Here is a 20,000-nt window from a genome sequence, read left to right as displayed (position 1 = left end):
TGAAGCTGTTGGCTCCATTCCCAGACCAGCTCTGTGCCAGTCTTAACTCTTCTTTTCCTGGCGAGACCTAGTGGCATTTAAGGAAGGGTCAGACAGATGAGGGACTATCCTAGTTTAATTTCTTTCTGTGATAAAATACCCTGACAAAAAACAACTTAGGGGAGAGGAGACTCAGAATTCAGGTTATTGTCCATGTGTGGGGAGATCACAGCCATGGGAACTTAGAACAACTGGTCGCATCACATCCAGAGTGAAGATGAGGAACGAATGCCTTACATAATCCAGGGGCCCAATACCAGGGACCAGTACCACCCACCATGGGCTCACCTCAGTTAACCCAGTTAAGGAAAAATCCAGAGCTGGAGAGTTGGCTCCGTGGCGAAGACATCAGTTACTCTTGCAGAGGACCTGGGTTTGAGTCCCAGCTCTCGCATGATGGCTCATAAGTATCTGTAACTCTAGTCCTGGGCGGGTACATCTGGCCCCTTTGTATACAAATACAATTAAAAAGGAAGAAATCCCTCTCAGTAGGTCCTCAAGACAACCTGATACAGACATCCCCACGCTGAGACTCTCATCCCAGGTGACTCTAGGTCATGGCGAGTTGGCGGTTAAAATCAACCATTACAGGGGAAGACACAGTCCTTTGTGGGCTTCCCTCAGAGAAAATGGTCCCTGTGTCCATCCTGCCAAACTACAGCCACAGTCTCCTGAGACCTGTAGGGCACAGAAAGAGCATCCCAAAGTGTGCCTCTTATTCATGCCATGGCTCCTCTGCCTGCTCATCATGCTTCCAAAAGTGCACTTACCTTAAAATCCCAGCACTGAGGAAGGCAGGGACAAGTAGATCCATGTGGCCTAGAAGAATCTGTGAGCTTTCAGTGAGAGATCCTATCCCATCCTGTGCATCCTACCCTACCACTGCCTGTGTGTGTGGATGGGAGAGCAGTTTCAGAGCAACTGAAGAATAAACCCCAGGAGTTGATCTCTGCCCCTTGCTACACACACACACACACATTGGGGGGGGGGGGGGAGAGAGAGAGAGAGAGAGAGAGAAAGAGAGAGAGAGAGAGAAGAGAAGGGGGGGGGACACGCGTGTTTACAAAGCAATTACATGGGTCAGCCGTGATCAAGAATAGTAGTAGTATACAGACAGAGATTAAAGAGCCTTCAGCTGCTATGTGACTCACTGTTTTTAATCTATAGGACAGTGGGCTGTCTTGAGGACAGGAATAGTGTGCTAGAATCCTTGGACAGAGATGCCTGTCTGCAAAGAGAGTAGAGAGCCATCCTAGAGGGGCCCTGGAGCTGTATCTCACAGGATGAGTACATCAGTGCTGGAGGAAGAGAGCAGAGCCAAGCACTGAGCTGGGGTAGGAAGGTAGATAGATGTGTGGGGACCTAAGTAGCTGGCAGACATGGCGAATGGTGGACTGATGGACACGTGGTTTGGTTGTGAAGAGAGTGTGGGGCTCTGGCTTTAGACATCGTCTCTGGGAACAGGAAGGGATGACGGTAGAAAGATGGCATCCAGGGCTTCTGATATAAAATGTGCTGGAGTGAAGCCCTTAGCTAACCGCTGGACCCTCAGGACTGCATTGCTACCTAGAGGTGGGTGATGACGTGCAGAGGCCCCAGGGGGATCCACTCTGGAGAGTGACCTGTCCTGCATGGCCAGGTGAGTGATGAGTCTTAGCAGCTGTTCCTTCCAGACTTAACTAAAAGGGTGGGAACTGCCACCCACATCTCAGGAACCTAAAGTTGGTCCCTCAGCACAGTGTCAGAAACATCACTGTGACTTGGTGATCACTGCCGTCCAGGGACTAGTCATAACCTTCAAACACCATTAAGTTTTAATTAACGGATTCACACTCATGGAAACCAAGGCTCGGTGCAGTGAAGTGGGCTCCCTACAGTCGGGTGGCCTGTGAATACCAAAGGGACTGAGACCCAGGTTCTTTCTCTAACATTATGCGGTTAACCTCTGAGCTGTATCAGCTCCTAAGAGAGAGAAATCCGTCTTTTCAGTGGTGGTACACTTCTCTGTCTTATTTTGTCCATTCCCTGGCTCCCCCTTATGTCACCTTTTCTACCTTACAGGTGTCCTTGGTGCTGTCCGCTCTCCAGGCTGGGAACAAGGGGACCCAGGCATGCATCACGGCTGCTACTGCAGTTTCTGGAATCATCGCCGATCTGGATACCACCATTATGTTTGCAACAGCTGGGACACTGAATGCAGAAAACGGCGAGACCTTTGCCGATCACAGGTACTAGGGGAGACTCTGCCCTGCATATCTAAAGCGGGTGATCACATTTAGTCACCCTGCCCAGGACTCAGAAATGTGGGTATCCACGTTGATACCAACAAGATTCTCTGCGGGGAATGTGAACCACAGAATCAGAATAAGCTGCTTCTCCAACACAGGCTAGCTTTGCACCAGGGAGTTGCTGCTCTGACTGCCCACAGACCCAGCAGGACCAGGAGAGGTAGGGGCAGCCATATTTAGTAGTCACTTTCCAAAGCCTGGTACCTCCCTGGAGCCTTCATTAAACACACTGGTGCTGGCAGCTCTGTATATTTACTCACGATGACCTCTAAACCTCCAGGCCCTTTCGTGTCTCTCCAACCCAAGGGCTGTGATGGCGTGAAGATTCTCTGTGCTCTGCTGTCTGTTCTGGAGCCTGTCCCCACAAGCTCTGACTCCCAGACAGATGTACAAGCCATGCATCCTTGCAACCCACTTTGGCTGGGAAATATCTGAAGAGATTGCCAGCCCTAGGAGGAACCTACCTTCTAGGTTGAGCTCTCCCCTGGAGCTCTGTTCCCAATCCCCTGGCTCTACTGTTTGAGCTTCCAGCCTCACGTTGCATGGAACACTCCCTCCCCTCGAGAGGAGGGTGGATCACTCAGGCCTCTCTTCCCAAAGCCCCCTTGAAGGAATTTCCTTCCTTCCCCTCTGCAAGTGAATTAAGTTTTGTTCTGTTTCTCCTATCTCTCTGGCCTCCCTGCTCTCTAAGGGAGAACATTCTGAAGACAGCCAAGGCCTTGGTGGAAGACACAAAGCTGCTCGTGTCAGGGGCTGCATCCACTCCAGACAAGCTGGCCCAGGCAGCTCAGTCCTCAGCAGCCACCATCACCCAGCTTGCCGAGGTGGTCAAGCTGGGGGCCGCCAGCCTGGGCTCCAATGACCCCGAGACCCAGGTATGAATGGGGCCTGGGGACTGCCTTTCTCCTTTTCCCATAAGATACTGCTTCATGCTTCAGAACGGGGTAAAAGCAAATATCCTTGGAAGTAAACTGTGTGTGTGTGTGTGTGTGTGTGTGTGTGTGTGTGTGTGTGTGTGTGTGTTTGTGTGGTGGTGGTGGTGGTTGAGGAAACTGATAGGAAGCAGTTGAAATTGACATGACCTCTGGTGACAGTTCAGGGGACAAGCCCATGGATTTGCAAAGAACCTAGTCAGCCAGGCCTGGTGAACAGAAGATGTTGGTGGGATAAAGGAGAGGGAGGGGTGACAAGTGTCCCATGTCAAGGCAGGAACAATGTGCAGTTTCATGAAGCAAGAGAGTAAAATGTTAGGGGGATAGAGGAAGAGGGGGAAGGCTCTTAAGGAGAGAGGAACTGGAAGGGTGGGCAGACTCTGCTCTGTGACTTCTGTTTAGGAGGTGGCAGTTTTGCTGAAATGACCCACCTGAGCCTTAGTACCCTCCAGGTGACAGTCATTGCAGTTTTCCGTGTCTGAAAGCAGCATACCGTATATAGTAGCACCTGGCACACGCCAGATGTGCAGCAAGTTGATGCTCCGGTGGTCTTGAGCTCAGTCTCCTGGAGCCCACAGCAGAACATCGTACACTCCCCTGTGCTTGTATTCTCAGTAAAACAGTAAACGCTCTCATTGCCAACACTGCACTGGTCTGCAATCTAGTCTACTGGGCTTGACCAATCTAGATAGCATTTGCCCTTCAGGGCCAGGAGGACACAATGGCTGTACTAATTAACTCGGGCTACCGGCCTTGTTCCCACCTACCCTCCCACTTCCCTTACCACTGTCCTCAGAGACAATGGAGCCCCATGAGAAACCTTTCCTTGGTTTTTTCTCCCTGCTTAGTTTCCTCTGGCAGCACTGGAATTCAGAGGCGCTGTTCAGAGGCCTGTTTGCACAGCGCTTCTGCAGGAACCTGGGGTGGGCTACCCCACCCTGCTGGGAAGGAAGGAAGGAAAGGCTGGAATCCCTGTTGCTGAAGTTGGAAGGCACACTCCAGGCTCTTCTCACTCAGCTGATTGTGAGGAGAAAGAGTGTGGATCTTTCCACACAGAGAAATGTGTTGAATTGCTGTGGGATTTTCTGTTTTTTCCTTTTGAGAACATTTTATTTTAAAAGTTGTATTAGGCACAAAAAGTAGAGACTTCCAAAGTGAGTTCTGAGAACCATCTCCAATCTTCAGTGACTCCTGGCGTTTCCTTCTGCCTTCCCCTTCTGTGCAACCATGCCCCACGACTCTTCCTTGTATTTGTTGGGGTGAAAACACTTATCGTGCACTTTGCCTCCACATACCTGTAACTGTGACTTACAATGAGAACGCACTTCCAAAAAAAATTGGAGCCAGTGAGATAACACAGCTGATAAAATGTCCCGCTTTATATGCCTGACAACCTGAGTTCCACTCCCAGAACCCACAGAGATGTGAGAGAAGAAATCACCCACAGGGCTGTTAGGGTTAGGATGTCACACCTGCGTGGTAACACACACACACTAAGAATAATAAATTAATACGTATAATAAAGAAGTAGTTTTTTAAAATCTGCCCAGAAAACAATGTCCCCTCTGCATGTCAGTCACCTGTTAAGTAACCAGGACTTCCCGGATGCTGATGTGAACAGCAGTCCTGGCCTTCAATGCCTCTCTCTCCTGCTGCACCTCTTCACTGCTGCAGGCTCAGGAGAGAGGCAGACCTTCACAAGGCCCAGCCTGTGAGTACAGGAGGTTGTCTGGGGTCCCTCTGCCCTGTGTGTGAGGTGACACGGCAGAGGGTGTGGAAGATGGCAGAGGGCTGCAAAGCCACAATTTTTCTCTGTTGCTGCTGTCTAGAGTTCTGGAGTCTCCGAAAGACTTTATGTTTGTTATCCTGGTTGGTCCTCGCAGCAATGGGATGAGCTGGGAGAGGCTGACACTGCTAATTCTGCTTGTAGATGAGCCAGCCCAAGAGTGGAGGTGAAGACTAGGTACTTAGCATTCCACTGACCAGAGTCCATTCCAAACCCACCACTCCTGGCTCTAGTGCAGTGACCTGGTTCATATCAGTGCACCCTTTGACTGGCCCTTCAGATTCCAATTCCAGCGATAGAGATAGTGTCCTATCCAGGATGCAACAGCCACCTGTGTCTTCATCTGCTCCTCAATTTTCACCGAGTCATGTGCCAGACAATGCTCTGAGGATGAAACGAAATAGGCCCCATCCTAGCCTCAGCAGATCACGGGAGGACATAGATCGTGGATAAGTGAATAAATTAAATGGCGCCATGAACTAATACTGCTGTAGGATAAAACAGGGCCATCAGACAGTGGTTTGGTGTTCAGGAGTTAGACCCTTTGCTAGAGTAGTCAGGCTAGATCATTGGGGACATACATTCAAGCTGAACCCAGAGAATGGAACAAGCCAGGCTCCAGGTAGAGAAGAAAGAGCAGAAGTGAAGACCCTAAGCAGAGATGAGGTAAGGATTCCTAGTACGAAGAAAGACCCATGTGTCTGAACGCGTGGTGGGTCAGACAATCACAGAAACCAAAGCCAGAGAGGCAGGCAGGGAGGCCTTACTGCCCAGCAGGAAGCTGACATTCTGTGCTTTGGGGTGAGTGATGGTGCGTATCGTATCTGCTCTAGCATCCTTCATCCACACAGCAGCAGCTTGTTGGCAGAATGGGCCTCGAGGAGGCTGTGCATCCCAGGCTCAGCATCAGCATCAGTCTCCACTTTGGTGTCAGGGTATACATTTAGTTTTCAGCCTCAGCCTTAGCATGAGTCTCAGCAGCAGAAGGGGGAGAGCCAGCCTCTCTATTAGATTTATCATCATCATTAGCAGCAGCAGCAACAGCAGCAAGATCAGCCTCCCTGAGCCGCCCAATCTCAAAAGGGTGGCTTCCTGGGTGGTGTTGTCATGGTGAAGGGATATGAAGCTGCTGATACAGAGACTCCTCCTTCCCGCAGCCTTGCATCCTGACAGCAGGCAGCAATGAAGGTCATCCCATACTCACCAGACTCGTGCTCTTTCAGGTGGTACTGATAAATGCCATCAAAGATGTGGCCAAGGCCCTTTCCGATCTCATTGGTGCTACCAAGGGAGCTGCCAGCAAGCCGGCTGATGACCCCTCCATGTACCAGCTCAAAGGAGCCGCCAAGGTAGAGTGGGTCTCCAGCTGGGGCTGAGGATGAGGGACTCGTAAACCAGGCTGTTGGGAAGATGAGTGTCTGAGCTTCCTCCCTGTGTGAAGGAAGGAGATGGCTTTCATGCCATTTGGTCTGGAAATGGAAGGGTCAGAAACTACACCTCAGACAGCGTACTCTCTGCTTATCTCTCCATTGCAGGTGATGGTGACCAATGTCACCTCCCTTCTTAAGACTGTGAAGGCAGTGGAAGATGAGGCCACCCGGGGCACAAGGGCACTTGAGGCCACCATCGAGTACATAAAACAGGAGCTCACAGTGAGTACCCAGCAGCTGCCACTCTTAGCTATCCAACACTGCCCAGCATATGACTGTCACACAGGCTTCTCTCTGTAATTTAAAGAGCTTTTACCTAAAACTCCTGGACTGGGAAGGCTTCCTCATCTACCCTATGGTGGCATCTGTAGTTGGTTACCTGTTGTCACTAAGTGTGGCTAGGATCTATTGGGATTGTTTGTTTGTTGTATTAGTCAGGGTTCTCTAGAGTCACAGAACTTATGGTAGTCTCTGTAGTAAAGGAATTTATTGATGACTTACAGTCTGTAGTCCAACTCCCAACAATGGTCAGCAGCAGCTGTGAGTGGAAGTCCAAGGATCTAGCAGTTGCTCAGTCCCACAAGGCAAGCAGGTGAAGCAGAGCCAGCCTTCCTTCTTTCAATATCCTTATATAGGTCTCCAGCAAAAGGTGTGGCTCAGATTAAAGGTGTGTGCCACCACACCTTTAATCCCAGATGATCTTGAACTCGGTAGATCTTCCTATCTTAATCCTCTGGGATTTATAGCCACTATACCTCAAGATCTCCATGCCAAGATTCAGGTCAGAAACTTGTATCTCCCAGCCTCCAGATTAGGGCCACAGGTGAGCCTTCTAATTCTGGATTGTAGTTCATTTCAGATATAGTCAAGTTGACAACCAGGAATAGCAACTACATTTGTGAGTCAAGGTTTCATGTAGTCTAGGATGGCCTCAAACTTTTATGTAGCTGAGGATACCCTTGACCTTCTGACCCTCCTGCCTTTTATCTCTTACACTCTGAGATAACAGGTATACACCACCATGCCTGGTTTTATGAAGGTGCCGAGGACCGAATCTAGGGCTCCATGTGTACGAGGCAAACACTCTATATTGATCTGTATCCCCAGCCATAATGAGCCCTACATCCCTAGTATTGATATGTACCACTTAGGACAGTCCAAGCATCATTTCATCAAAATGACAGCATGGCACTGAAGTATTACAGATTTTTGGCCGAGAGGAAAGTCAGTTTGCACAAGCCTTGTGTTTGGGTTTCGGAAACCATATGCGTTCCTTCTTGTCATGTTGCTCTTGCCCTCATGTGGAGTGGCAGCTTGAGGCTCACTGTTGGGGAAAGGCCTGGCTGCCGTTAAGTGAGACACTCTTCAGCATCTGGCTTCTTATCCTAGAGATAAGCGTCTCTCCTAGAGATACTAACTCTGTTCACTCTTGTCTCGTTCCAGCCCTGTAGAGTTACAGGCGTCTGGAACTGCTATAGTAGAGATGTTCTCTGTGTCCTCTGTGCATTGTGCGTCAACTCCTCCTAATCCTCACAAGTGGATTTGCCCCAGCATTTCTTTGTAGTAGGTGTGGCCATAGGTATACTACTTAAGGGATATGCACACACTTGTGGAATCTGCCTCTGCAGGGTCATCTGTGAAGGTGACATGAGGGGCAGCACTAGAAATGAATAACTCCACTGCTCCTAGGGAGAGTCTTGGCTTCTTTCACCCTGCCAGCTTAGGGGATACAGTTAATTCACAGTTTTAAAGAAGAAACTAAAGAACACATATGCCTTAAGGCATACTTATATGTATGCCATGGGATGAATATGACCTATCTGGGGTCCAGGTACAGGTTCAGACAGCTGGAGATCCACCATGGTGGCATGCCTTAAGGCATACTTATATGTATGCCATGGGATGAATATGACCTATCTGGGGTCCAGGTACAGGTTCAGACAGCTGGAGATCCACCATGGTGGCAATGGAAGGGAAGGTCTGGAATTTAGACTATCCTGGCAAATTATAGATTCTTGGTGATTGTGAATTTATCACAGTGGCTTAGAAATCATCCACATTGTGAAATTGGAAGGATGGGGAGATAGATAGCTCAGCAGTTAAAACACTTGAATACAAGCATGAGGACAGGAGTTCAGATCCCAGAAACCCACATAAATACCAGCATAGCAGCTCACCTGCAATTCTAGCCTTGAAAGGTAGATACAGGGCATCCTCAGAGCAAAGGAGCAAAACTAGCCATATCAGTGAGCTCTGGGCTTGATTGAGAGACCTGCCTCAGTGAATAAAGTGGAAGAGTGGATAATTCCTGACACCAGTCTCAGGCATACACATGCACATGTGCACGCACACACAGGCAAAAAAACACGCTACACACAAACATGCATACTGCCCACATACACAAGTGAAAGATGGAAAATAAAATAAGTAAATAAAAGTTAGTGAATTCACCCTGTTTCCACAGAACCTATGCATGGAGAGCACAGTAGCTTGGAGGACTCTGCATCACATCATCCCACTGTGTCCTCGGGTCTGCCCAAGGGACTTACAGTCCTGAGGTGCTTTGTTGTCACTGCCATCCTTAAGGAGCAGTGATGTTTGACTGGTTGTCACATGGCAAGAATGCTGCATGGGTTTCCCTCCTTACTCAGGGGAGTCTCCCATGCCAGTAAGTGATTATTTAGGTCTGAAAACAGGCCAGCCCCTCCCGTGTAGGGATAAATACACATGCAGCATATAGTCACAGGGCTAGACCTCCACATGAAAGAGAAAAGACCAGGTAGGGGTGAAGCAGAGCAGCTTGCCTTAACTAACATGAAGTCATCGAAGCTTCTCTGTGTGTGTGTGTGTGTGTGAGAGAGAGAGAGAGAGAGAGAGACAGAGAGAGAGACAGAGAGAGAGAGAGACAGAGAGAGAGAGAGAGAGAGAGAGAGAGAGAGAGAGAGAGAGGCAGCCAGCCCTGTGGCTGTGAGCCCACATCAGGACTGAAGAAGACAGCATATAAATACTGGGTGGTGGTATTTGCACATACATAAGCTAGCACTTTAGAAACCTCTTCCTAGCCAGGCAATGTCAGTGCACACCATTAATCCCAGCACTTGGGAGGCAGAGGTAGGCAGATCTCTGAGTTCAAGGACAGCCTGGTCTACAGAGTTCTAGGACGGGCAGGGCTACACAGAGAAACCTTGTATTAACAAAACAAAACAACCTCCTCCTCGCCATATTGTTTCCATGTAAGTCAAATGTTAGTATAAGAGGCTTATCCACATTATCATCTTGAATACAGGACCCACTTTACTGCCCTCAAATTAGATGGCTAATTTCCTGCCATGTGACAGTCTCCAGCTTGCTAGCATGGTTCCCAGACACTAATGGCAGCCCGGTTGGAAAAGAGGAAGTTATTTTTTTCCTTTCCTTTTTGACTTTTGCCTTCTCTGCCTCTGACATCAAGGTGTTCCAGTCAAAAGACATACCTGAGAAGACATCATCACCCGAGGAATCAATAAGAATGACGAAAGGCATCACCATGGCAACAGCCAAAGCCGTGGCAGCTGGGAACTCATGTAGACAGGAAGATGTGATTGCAACCGCCAATCTGAGCAGGAAGGCTGTCTCAGATATGTTGATAGCTTGCAAGGTAAAGACCCAGGCATTGTGGTGGATAGATGGATAGATGGATAGATAGCGCTCTGTTGAAGACGACTCGTTCGGTGTCCTGGAGAAGGAGGTACACCAGAATATAAGCAGGGAGCAGCCTCACACCTTAAACTTTACTGTAGACAGACATGCAGAAAGCACAGTTTACAGCAGCCTGGGGACAAGTCTCCCTCAAAACAAGGAAAAGGGAGGGTTGCTTTGACTCTCGGGTCAAAGGTACAGTTGTGGTAGCAGGAACATGCGGCAGCTGGTCAGGAGGAGACAGGTGAATTCTGGTGCTTGGCTCATGTTCTCTTTTACTCAGTCCAACACCCTAGCCCACCGAATGATGCCACACTCATTTAGAGTGAGTCTTCCCACCTCAGAAAAGCCTCTAGAATCTCCCTCCCAGCTGTGCTCAGAGAGTCTCCTAGGTGATTCGAAATCTTGGCAGTCAAGATTACCCATCACAGGTGTTTCGGTGCCTGCACAGGGCACCTCTAAGGTTTGAAAGGGCTGTGATGTGGGTTCTCTAGTTTGGTTCTAAATGAGAAGGTCGAGAGTGGTGACTCCAGTGTGTCAGGTGATCAAAAGGGGGCCCAGGCAGACTCAGGGCCAAGGTCAGAGCTAAAACCAGAACCCGACTCTGTGGCCCGCTTGCCCATTGACCTCCCAGGCCTGGTGGTCCAGGTTACTGTGGTGGGTGACAGATTTGATAGACACTTGTGTCCAAGCATTAATTACTTTTTCTCATTGCTGTAATACCCCTTCCTCCCTCACACCCAAGCAACTAGAGAGAAGAGATGCTTGTTTGGTTCCCAGTTTTAGGGGTAGCAGCTGACCCTGGCTGGGCCGCTGCCCATGACAAAGGGAGCCGTGACACGACTTGTTAAATCTTGAAGGAGCAGATGGGAAGTAGATTCAAGGGCCATACCCTAGTGACATAAATCTACCACCTAGCCCTGTGCCCCGGGGGATCCAAACAGCACACCAGCAGTTGGGGAACAAGTGTTGAAGCCTGTTGGTGGTACTGCCTATTCAAACTGTAACAGTCCTCCTAGCATCAGAAATATGGGTAAGGCAGAAATGGAGCGTAGCTCAGGTTCCGTAGTCATAGAGGGGTTCCTCTGTTTACAGGCAGGAGGTCGGGTAGAAAAGTGAGGCTGCTGTGTGCCTTGGCTCATCCTGGACCTTGGCATTGCAGAGTTATAATAGAGTTCTGACACACTTGTTTCATGCATTGAGCCCTACTTGACAGCAAGTGTCATTGCCGATGCCTGAGACCCTTACAAGAATGGTATTTATATGTGGTGCACAGACATATAGGCATACAAAACACCCATACTGCCTGGCGGTGAAGGCGCACGCCTTTAAGCCCAGCACTTGGGAGGCAGAGGCAGGAGGATTTCTGAGTTTGAGGCCAGCCTGGTCTACAGAGTGAGTTCCAGGTCAGCCAAGGCTATACAGAGAAGCCCTGTCTCGAAAAACCTAAAAATAAAACAAAACACCCATACCCATTTTAAAATGGTAACAATAGATAATGGTGGTACTTGATAGTTCCTTTGGAGGCAGCTCACCCCTTTCCGGAAATGGGGCTTCATGCAATAAAGCGAATATAGAAAACCAAGCTCATTCAGAATGAGTCAAGAAAAATGTCTCTCGGCTAGGGAGCAACTTACCTTGATAAAGATAAGATAGAGTACTTACCTTGTAAGCATAAAAGCCCGAGTTTCATCCCCAGAACCCACATAAGCATTTTCTACAGCCTTGGTAGCAAGTGTAAACTGATGGGATTTTATAAATCTAATCATATTAGAGTTATCAATTGTTAAAGAGAAGCCCTCACTCTTGATTCCTGTGCTGATTATAAAGTCTGTTTTGCTAAGGACATAGAAATGCTTCAGTGTTTGTGAGGTTGAGGTAGAGGGAGCCCTGGGGCCAACCAATGGTGACTTAATTGCCTTAGTGCCTCTGGAGGCTGCCCACGTGCGCATGCACAGAATATCAGAGCGCACTGGAAATGGCAGGAATCACAAAGCCAGCAACTGTCAGTGAGGTTACAAGGTTTTCTTAAACAGTTGAGGTGTTTCAGTGGATATTCAACCCCATCACGGAAGATAAGGAAAGGACCTCCAATAACGGAGATAGTCAAAGTGAGCAGTTAAGTAGCATGATACAGTGATGTAGGGGTGGCTCTGGACTGGAAGAGGAAGTGATTCCTGAGTTAAGGTGGTTTTATGAATGTTTAAAATACCTAGAGCATTAAAGTAACTTAAGTTTTTAAAGCCAGGCAGCTGCTTGTATTCCCAGCGCTGAGAAGGCAGAGACAGGTGAATCTTTGGGGCTCCTTGGCTAAAGTGGGCCTAGGCATGGTGGCTCATGTTTTTAATCCCACCACTCAGGAGACAGAGGCAGGTAGATAGTGGATAGCATTTGAAGAATGATACCCAAGGTTGTCTTTTGACCTTCATGCACACACAATTTTTTTATTAATTATTTTTTTTATATATATGAATGTGCCTGCTTGAATATATGTCTGTGCACCACATTGTGCCTGGTACCCACTGAGGCCAGCACAAGGATGTTGAATCTCCTGGGTGTCACACAATTATGAGTTGCCGTGTAAGTACTGGGAATTGAACCCCAGTCCTCTGGAAGAGCAGCCAGTGTGCTTAACAGCTGAGCCATCTCTCCAGCCCCAACACAAAGGATTTTTGAAGTCATAAACAAAGATCCTAGCTGCCCTCTTAGAGCATGACTTCTGGGGCTGAGTGGGGAGCCAGGACAAACATAGAGGTGAAGCATATCCCTTATTGCCTAGTCTTAAGAGAATGGCAGGATTCCCCAGTCCCCAGGTGACTCCACCTATGTGTGTGTTGCTGTGTGTTCTGCTTTCGTGTGCCTGCATTTTTCTTAGATTTAATTCTGTACTTCTTGTTATAGTTCCTGTGTTGCTCTGGTCATTCCGACTAATTGTTCATGACCACAGGTATTCTGCTAGCCAGTACTCCCCTTCCTCTGTTATCTGATAGGTAGGTTGTCTGCAGTGTTTATTGCAGTAAGCTTTGCTGTTTTGCTTTGTTTTTGAGATAGGGTCCCCTGTATCCCAGCCTGGTCACTATGCAGATAAAGATGACCTTGAACTTATGATCTTCCTGCCTCTACACCCTGACTGAGCTCTCGGCTTACAGGGAAATACCACCATGCCTAGTTTATAGGGTGCTAGCTATCAACCCCCTGGGCCTCATGCATGCTTGGCCGGCATTCTGCCGACTCCCCTACAGCTTTACTGTAAGAACTATCCTCAGGCTTGTTGGATTTATCTGTGCTTTGGATTGTTTGCTTGGGAAAAATTCCAGAAGTGGAATCAGGGCGTCAAACTGTATAGCCTTTCATTATTGCCAGATTGTCCTCCCCAGGGTTCTGCCAAGTTACAGAGCCTCCCACCCCAGTTAGCAAGAGTGTCCTTCCCCGCAACCCTTCTTGTTAACTTGGTAACCTGCTCTAGCGAGGCCACTGGATAACACCCTAGCCCATTTCACCCACCGTGGTGCCTGACTGTGATTCACATTTGGAGGCTCAGAGACGTGGAGATAAGGAAACAGGAATTTTAAGAACCTAGTTCTAGAAAGCCCCCCTCACTGATGTCCCCCCAACCCCTAACTTCTGCTTCTGAGGTTTGTTAGTTCTCAGGATAGTCTATAACCTGACTCCTCAATGACAGCTGCTGGCCATGTCCACCAAGGCAAGGGAGGGCACACAGGTGTTGCAACCCACACTGCCCATCCCTAGGAGGGGGTTGGACTGTAAAACCAGGCTGGTCAGCTTCCCTTGACATTTTCTCTTATATGGCTTGGGATTTTGTATGCCTGTTGCCTGTTGAGGCCAGGAGAGGGTGCTGAATCCCCTGGGACTTAGAGAGTTGTGAGCTGCTGGGTAAGTACTAGGAATTAAACCCTCATCCTCTGTAAGAGCAACCAGTGTTCCCAACTGCTGAGCCATCACTCCTGTCTCCAACACGGGACTTTTTTTTTTTTTTTTTTTTTTTTTTTTTTTTTAAAGCAGAAAGCTTTTGAAGTCACACCAAAGAACCAACTTGCCATACCTGAGCATGACTTCTGGCTCTGAATGGGGAACCAGGGCAAATATTTTGAAACAGAAACTCACTCAGTTGCCCAGGAAGGCCATAAATGTGGACTACTAAGCTTCCCCAAGTGGCTGACATTACAGGCTTTCCACATCGAGACTAGTTCTGCCATCCATGCTTTCTGCCTTTGCCATGACAGATGATTTATTGGGAGTGTTGCGTTAGGCATTCCTGTAAGCTTCCCAAGTTCTTTCCAGAGTGAAAACTGTAGAAGAATCTCTAAAGAGATACGGTTTCCTTTTGTAGCAAAAAAAAAAAAAAGATGGTGTCCCACACTTACACTTTTCCTTGTTTATCAACTCAGTGTGCATTGTCCCTGAGAGCCAGAACGCCATCTTAATTTGTCATGGAGGACTAGAGGTGGCAGGTCACAGTACAGAGAAAGTCTGAGACACTGCTACCCAGAGCTCTGGCTTGCTTATCTCTGCATGGGTATGATATGCAGTGAGTTATTATAGGGCCTAGGGGTAAGTGGAGAGCTGCTAGCTGAAGCTTCCCAGGAACCTAAGGGCTCTGGTCACAGAGACTGCCCTGGGACTGCCACTTGGGAGGTTGAATGGGAACGAGAGCTTCATTAGCCTGGGGACACAGAGATGCTGTAACAGAGCTGCTGCTGCTGCTGGCAGGAAGCCAGGCAGAGCTGCTCTCTACCCTCCTGTGGGAAGCCTTAACTGTGACTCTGCCTGGATGTTTGAGTGCACAGAGAAGAAAGATGAGAAAGGGCAGAAGGTACCAGATTCCAGATGTTTCTGTCATTGTCCCCAGGGTGCCAGCCTGCAGATTGTCAAAGGACCAGCTGCAGAGGTGTCAGGACAGGAGGGAGGGACTCATCTCCTACCCAGAGAATGGAGGTGAAGGCCTCCACAGAGGTCACAGAGGTAGTCTTCTACTTCAGAGACCAGAGTACCCAGCACTGCTAAGCTGAGAACTTACAAGTGGCTCTTATTGATTTAATATGTCAACATTTTTCTTCTTCTTCTTCCTCTTCCTCTTCCTCCTCTTCCTCCTCTTCCTCTTCCTCCTCCTCTTCCTCCTTTTCTTCTTCTTCTCCTTCTTCTTCTTCTTCTTTCTTCTTCTTCTTCTTCTTCTTCTTCTTCTTCTTCTTCTTCTTCTTCTTCTTCTTCTTCTTCTTCTTCTTCTTCTTCTCCTTCTCCTCCTTTTCCTCCTCCTTCTTCTTCTTCTCCTCCTCCTCCTCCTCCTCTTCCTTCTCCTCCTCCTCTCCTCCTCCTCTCCTCCTCCTCTCCCTTCCCACTCAATCTGTCTCCAGCAAGCATCCTTCTACCCTGATGTCAGTGAAGAGGTACGAACCAGAGCCTTGCGGTATGGCACAGAATGCACTTTGGGCTACCTGGACCTACTAGAACATGTCTTGGTGGTAAGGAGAGGTGTGGGCAGGGTGGGATGGAGCTGTGTATCATTGTCCCTTCCTGGTTGATATAGGAGAAGACCTCCTTTTCCCAGGGACACCCCTTTTAGAGCATGCTGCCAGCATCTCTCATGGTGCTAGGACTATGCTGAGCAGACAGATATGATCCAGCACACTGGGCAGAAAGCGAAGCCTTCAGGGAGGCTCTGTGAGAGTTCAAAGGATTTGATTTCACTCTGGCACCAAAGGAAAAAAAAAAAAAAGAAGATGCCTGGGGTAGAATGAGGGAATAAAAGGAAGAGGAAGTGGCAGGGGGTGGGGTAAGTTGAAGGTCAAAGCCAACCTTAAAAGGTATTGAAAGGTCTCTCAAGCTGGGGAGATAGCTCAGTTGAATTGCTTACCATACAAACACAAGGGACCTGGATTTGATCTCCAGAACCCATGTAAAAAAAACTGAGTGAGACAACACATGCCTGTAATCTCAGTACTAAGGGTAGAGATGTAGTAGACAGAGGGATTCCAGAGTCTAGCCAAACCGGCAAGTTCCAGGTTGAGTGAGAGACAGGGTCTCAACAAACAAGGTGGGAAGCAGCTGAGGAAGATGCCTCAAGCTGACCTCTAGCCTTGTGTACACCCACATACAAACACATATACATTCATACATGCACACACACACATATGTATGTGTGTGCAGTTGTACACACAGACACACACATCATATTGGGAGCTCTTATTACAGAGACCCAAGTGCAGTCTAAAAATATAGAGAACACCAGCCTCCATGACTGCCTAAAGAGAATCATTACTAGTGGCCTGCTAGCCTCTGGTGGCTTCCCACCATCCTTGAGTGAATGGCTTAGGTGACTTCAAGAGAGCCCAGCCTGCTGTGCCCACTATGGAGCTAGGGTTAGAAGGCAAAGACAGAAAATTCTGGGCAGCAGATGTCATAGTTATGGTTGGTATATAAACCATAGTTATGGTTTGTGTAGACCCTGCTTTCTAGCCATCTTTAGAACCTTGTATGCGCTGGAGCAGAGCCCACCAGGAGAGTTTGTTCAAGTGCCAGGAAAAACACCATTTTAAAAATGTGTGTGTGTGTATACATAAGTATATATGTGTGTGTGTGTGTGTGTGTGTGTGTGTGTGTATACACATATATATATGACTTGTCACCCCCCCATCTCTGTTCCACCCTTCCTAAACCTAGAAATAAAAATGAATCCCAGGCCATCTCAGGTGCACAATTGCCGTCTCTAGAAGACAACTGCCAAGCATTGGGTTTCTTTGTTTTTCTTTCTACTGCCACATGAACTGGCACACCAAATGAATGACCAGAAACCCACAAAAATCTTTCCCTTGTTAAGGACATCCTACAGTTCAGCAACAGACCAGGAACAGGTCCTCACTCCAGTTATCCCCGGCTCTGTTCTGGTTCTAGTGGTCACCGCATTCTTCTTAAATTATCTTCTTGTGTTAACTATTTCAGGTTTTTAAGGACTCATGTTCATCCAGAGAACTGCAGTCATTGCCAAAGTCTTGTTTGTTGGTACTGGTTTTGTTTGGAAAAAAAAATAGTCGGGTGGTGGTGGTACATAACTTTAGTCCCAGCTCTCAGGAGGCAGAGGCAAGCGGATCTCTGTGAGTTTGAGGCCAGCTTGGTCTACAGACACCTTTGCTTGAGGGGGATAAGGGGTCCAGAGTCTCTGAGAACATTAGAGAAGGCCCAGGAAGCATCCCCAGGCTACACATCTAGGCACCCTACTTAAGGGCTGCCTAGGTGCTGTGTCCAGTTCCAACCATAAGGATCAGCAGCAGGGGGAAGGTCAGCATCATAGGATATGATGTCTTGTGACAAGGAGGAAGCTTCACCAGGCAAGTGCTGGTGTGGGCAAGGATGGGGGGGTCTGCTTTCTAGGACCCTAGAAAGAATGGGCTGTGTGAGCTTTGCCTATGGCTGCTCACATGGCACATGGTCTGTGTTCAAACACAAGATTCTTCTTGAATCTCCCGTAGAGTTGAGACTCAGCCTTCCATGTTGCAGACCTGCCTAGATGGTTGGTAAATCTCTCGATGTGCCATGATCCTTCCCATTACTCGATATAGCTGTTGTCTTTGCCCTCTATACTCACGGTAGGCATAGGAAATGTGCTGTTTCTCTGAGACTCTTTAGAGAACTGGCTAGAGCCAGAGTGAGACCATTAACAGAAGAACCAGCTCAATGCCGTAAAGCTATAGTGTTATATTTTTGAGCAGAACTCACCCCCTCTTTGCAACAACAATTTTTGTATATAGGGCTCAAGGCAGCTCAGCGACTAAGCACTTGCTACTCTTGCAGAGGACAGGAGTTTGACTCCCCAGGACCTGTGGTTGAGCCCACAGCTGCCTATGACTCGGGGGATCTGGTGGCCTCTCTTGGCCTCTGTCAGGAACTCGCATGCACACAAATCCATGTAAATACGTAAGAGGTTTTTTTGTGTGTGTACCTTAAAGGTATATGTGCACACACACAAACACAGCACCTGGAACATCTCTCAAACTGCACAAAAGGAGAGACCAAATTGAGAACACCTGCCTAGAGAACCCCGCTTCTGCCTTTTTCTAAGAATCTATTTAACTTTCAACATACACAGGGTCTCATTTAGGAGGAGCCACCATGGCTGTCCTAGGAAGCTCCGCAGTGCCCATGGGAGGAAGGCATTGGCCTCCTGCACTTACTGTGTCCATCCTAGAAGATTTGCTCTACCAGGCCAGATGCAGTTATTCTCATGCCCCAACCCCCAGTTATTCTCATGCCGGAGATCTGGGACAGAGTTAACGTCCACACCCCTGGCCGAACTTTAATCTGGGTCTGTGTCCTGATATCAGAAAGCATATTGACTTAATCACAGAATTAAAAATAGAACAACTCTCCTCCTGGCTGTCTAGAGCTAAGACACTTTACCTCAGTGCTGCTCTCTGCCTTAAAGGGCCATCTGTTCCCAGAAGTGGCACTCTGTGCCTACTCAAGGGCTCTTCTCTCAGCCGCAGACACCTCCAGTCATTGCAGTGTGATGATTCGAGTGCTTCAAGTTCCCACACCTGTAACTCCCCTCAGCGTTAATGAGGATCAAGTGGTAGAGCAAAGAGCAGCACGCACTTCTGGGTCTGTGAAAGTGCTGCCGTAATTGAAATAAGGAATATACTTCTCACCTGCAGGTTTTCCAGGCAGTGGATGACCTGCTTTTCATTATTACGGATTTGTTTGAATTCTCTACACTTTGCCCAAAACTCATTGTACAAAATTCTCTAAGAACTAATCTTTTTTTTTTTTTATTAAAAAGATTCTCGGGCTGGAGAGATGGCTCAGCGGTTAAGAGCACTGACTGCTCTTCCAGAGGTCCTGAGTTCAATTCCCAGCAACCACATGGTGACTCACAACCATCTGTAATGAGATCCGATGCCCTCTTCTGGTGTTTCTGACAGCTACAGTGTACTCACATACATAAAATAAATACATTTTTTTAAAAAAGATTCTTAGCTGGGCAGTGATAGCGTATGCTTTTAATCCTAGCACTTGGGAGGCAGAGGCAGGCAGATTTCTGAGTTCGAGGCCAGCTTGGTCTACAGAGTGAGTTCCAGGACAGCCAGAGCTACACAGAGAAACCCTGTCTCGAAAAAACCAAAAAAAAAGGTCTTAAACATGACAGAGCAGCAGACTTACATCTTCTAAATTAAATTGCAGTGTTTTCAGTTCTGTGTAAATTGACATATGGATTTATGTTATTTAAGTCTTGTTACATAGCCCAGGCTTGCACTTCTGTCCTCCTCCATCAGCCTCCCAAGTGCTGGGATTAAAGGCATGTGTCACCATGACTTCTCTTTGTGATTTTAATTTACATTATCTTTTTTTAGTGTTTAAGAATTTCATTCCTGCATACAGTCTTTTGGTCAAGTTCACCCCCTTTCCTCCCATCCCTTTCCTCCCTTACTTCCTCTACTAGCACTTGTCTGTAATTTTATGTGCCTTTTTTTGTTTGTTTGTTTAATGGAAAAAGCACTGCCAGTGTGTGTGGGTATAGGGCCATCTCCTGGAGCAAGGGCATCATCCCTGAAAACTGACTTCCCTAGGGCAGCCACCAGTTACCATAGCTCCTCAGCATGGGCTGGGATCCTGTATGACCCTCTCCCCACCATGATTAGAGTTTGGCGGGTTTGATCTTTCACACGTCCTGTGCATGCCACCACCGCCACTGTGAGCCCACCGCCTGTCATGTTTACGTATCTTCTTCATAAAAATTCATAATTCTTTGAGAATTCCTTGTAATGAGTTTTAGCCATAGTCAATCCTTTGTCTCATTTCTCCTTCCTCCTCCTCCCCACTCCTCCCCCTTCCCCTC

General features: G+C 48.0%; 1 protein-coding gene across 4 annotated transcripts in view; it reads left to right on the top strand.

Annotated features, from left to right (window-relative positions):
- Window positions 1-20,000, top strand: part of Tln2 (talin 2) — a 413,098-nt gene that overhangs the window by 363,968 nt on the left and 29,130 nt on the right. For all 4 annotated transcript variants that reach the window (XM_031343921.1, XM_031343919.1, XM_031343920.1 and 1 more), the window contains 6 exons: window positions 2,101-2,267; window positions 3,019-3,202; window positions 6,269-6,394; window positions 6,581-6,697; window positions 9,927-10,112; window positions 15,526-15,633. In XM_031343921.1, coding sequence (XP_031199781.1) covers window positions 2,101-2,267; window positions 3,019-3,202; window positions 6,269-6,394; window positions 6,581-6,697; window positions 9,927-10,112; window positions 15,526-15,633 — 888 coding nt within the window. The remainder of the gene's footprint in view (window positions 1-2,100; window positions 2,268-3,018; window positions 3,203-6,268; window positions 6,395-6,580; window positions 6,698-9,926; window positions 10,113-15,525; window positions 15,634-20,000) is intronic.

The sequence above is a fragment of the Mastomys coucha genome, unplaced genomic scaffold, assembly GCF_008632895.1.
Source record: "Mastomys coucha isolate ucsf_1 unplaced genomic scaffold, UCSF_Mcou_1 pScaffold23, whole genome shotgun sequence".
Lineage (NCBI taxonomy): Eukaryota > Metazoa > Chordata > Mammalia > Rodentia > Muridae > Mastomys > Mastomys coucha.
This window is presented reverse-complemented; position numbering and strand designations above follow the sequence as displayed.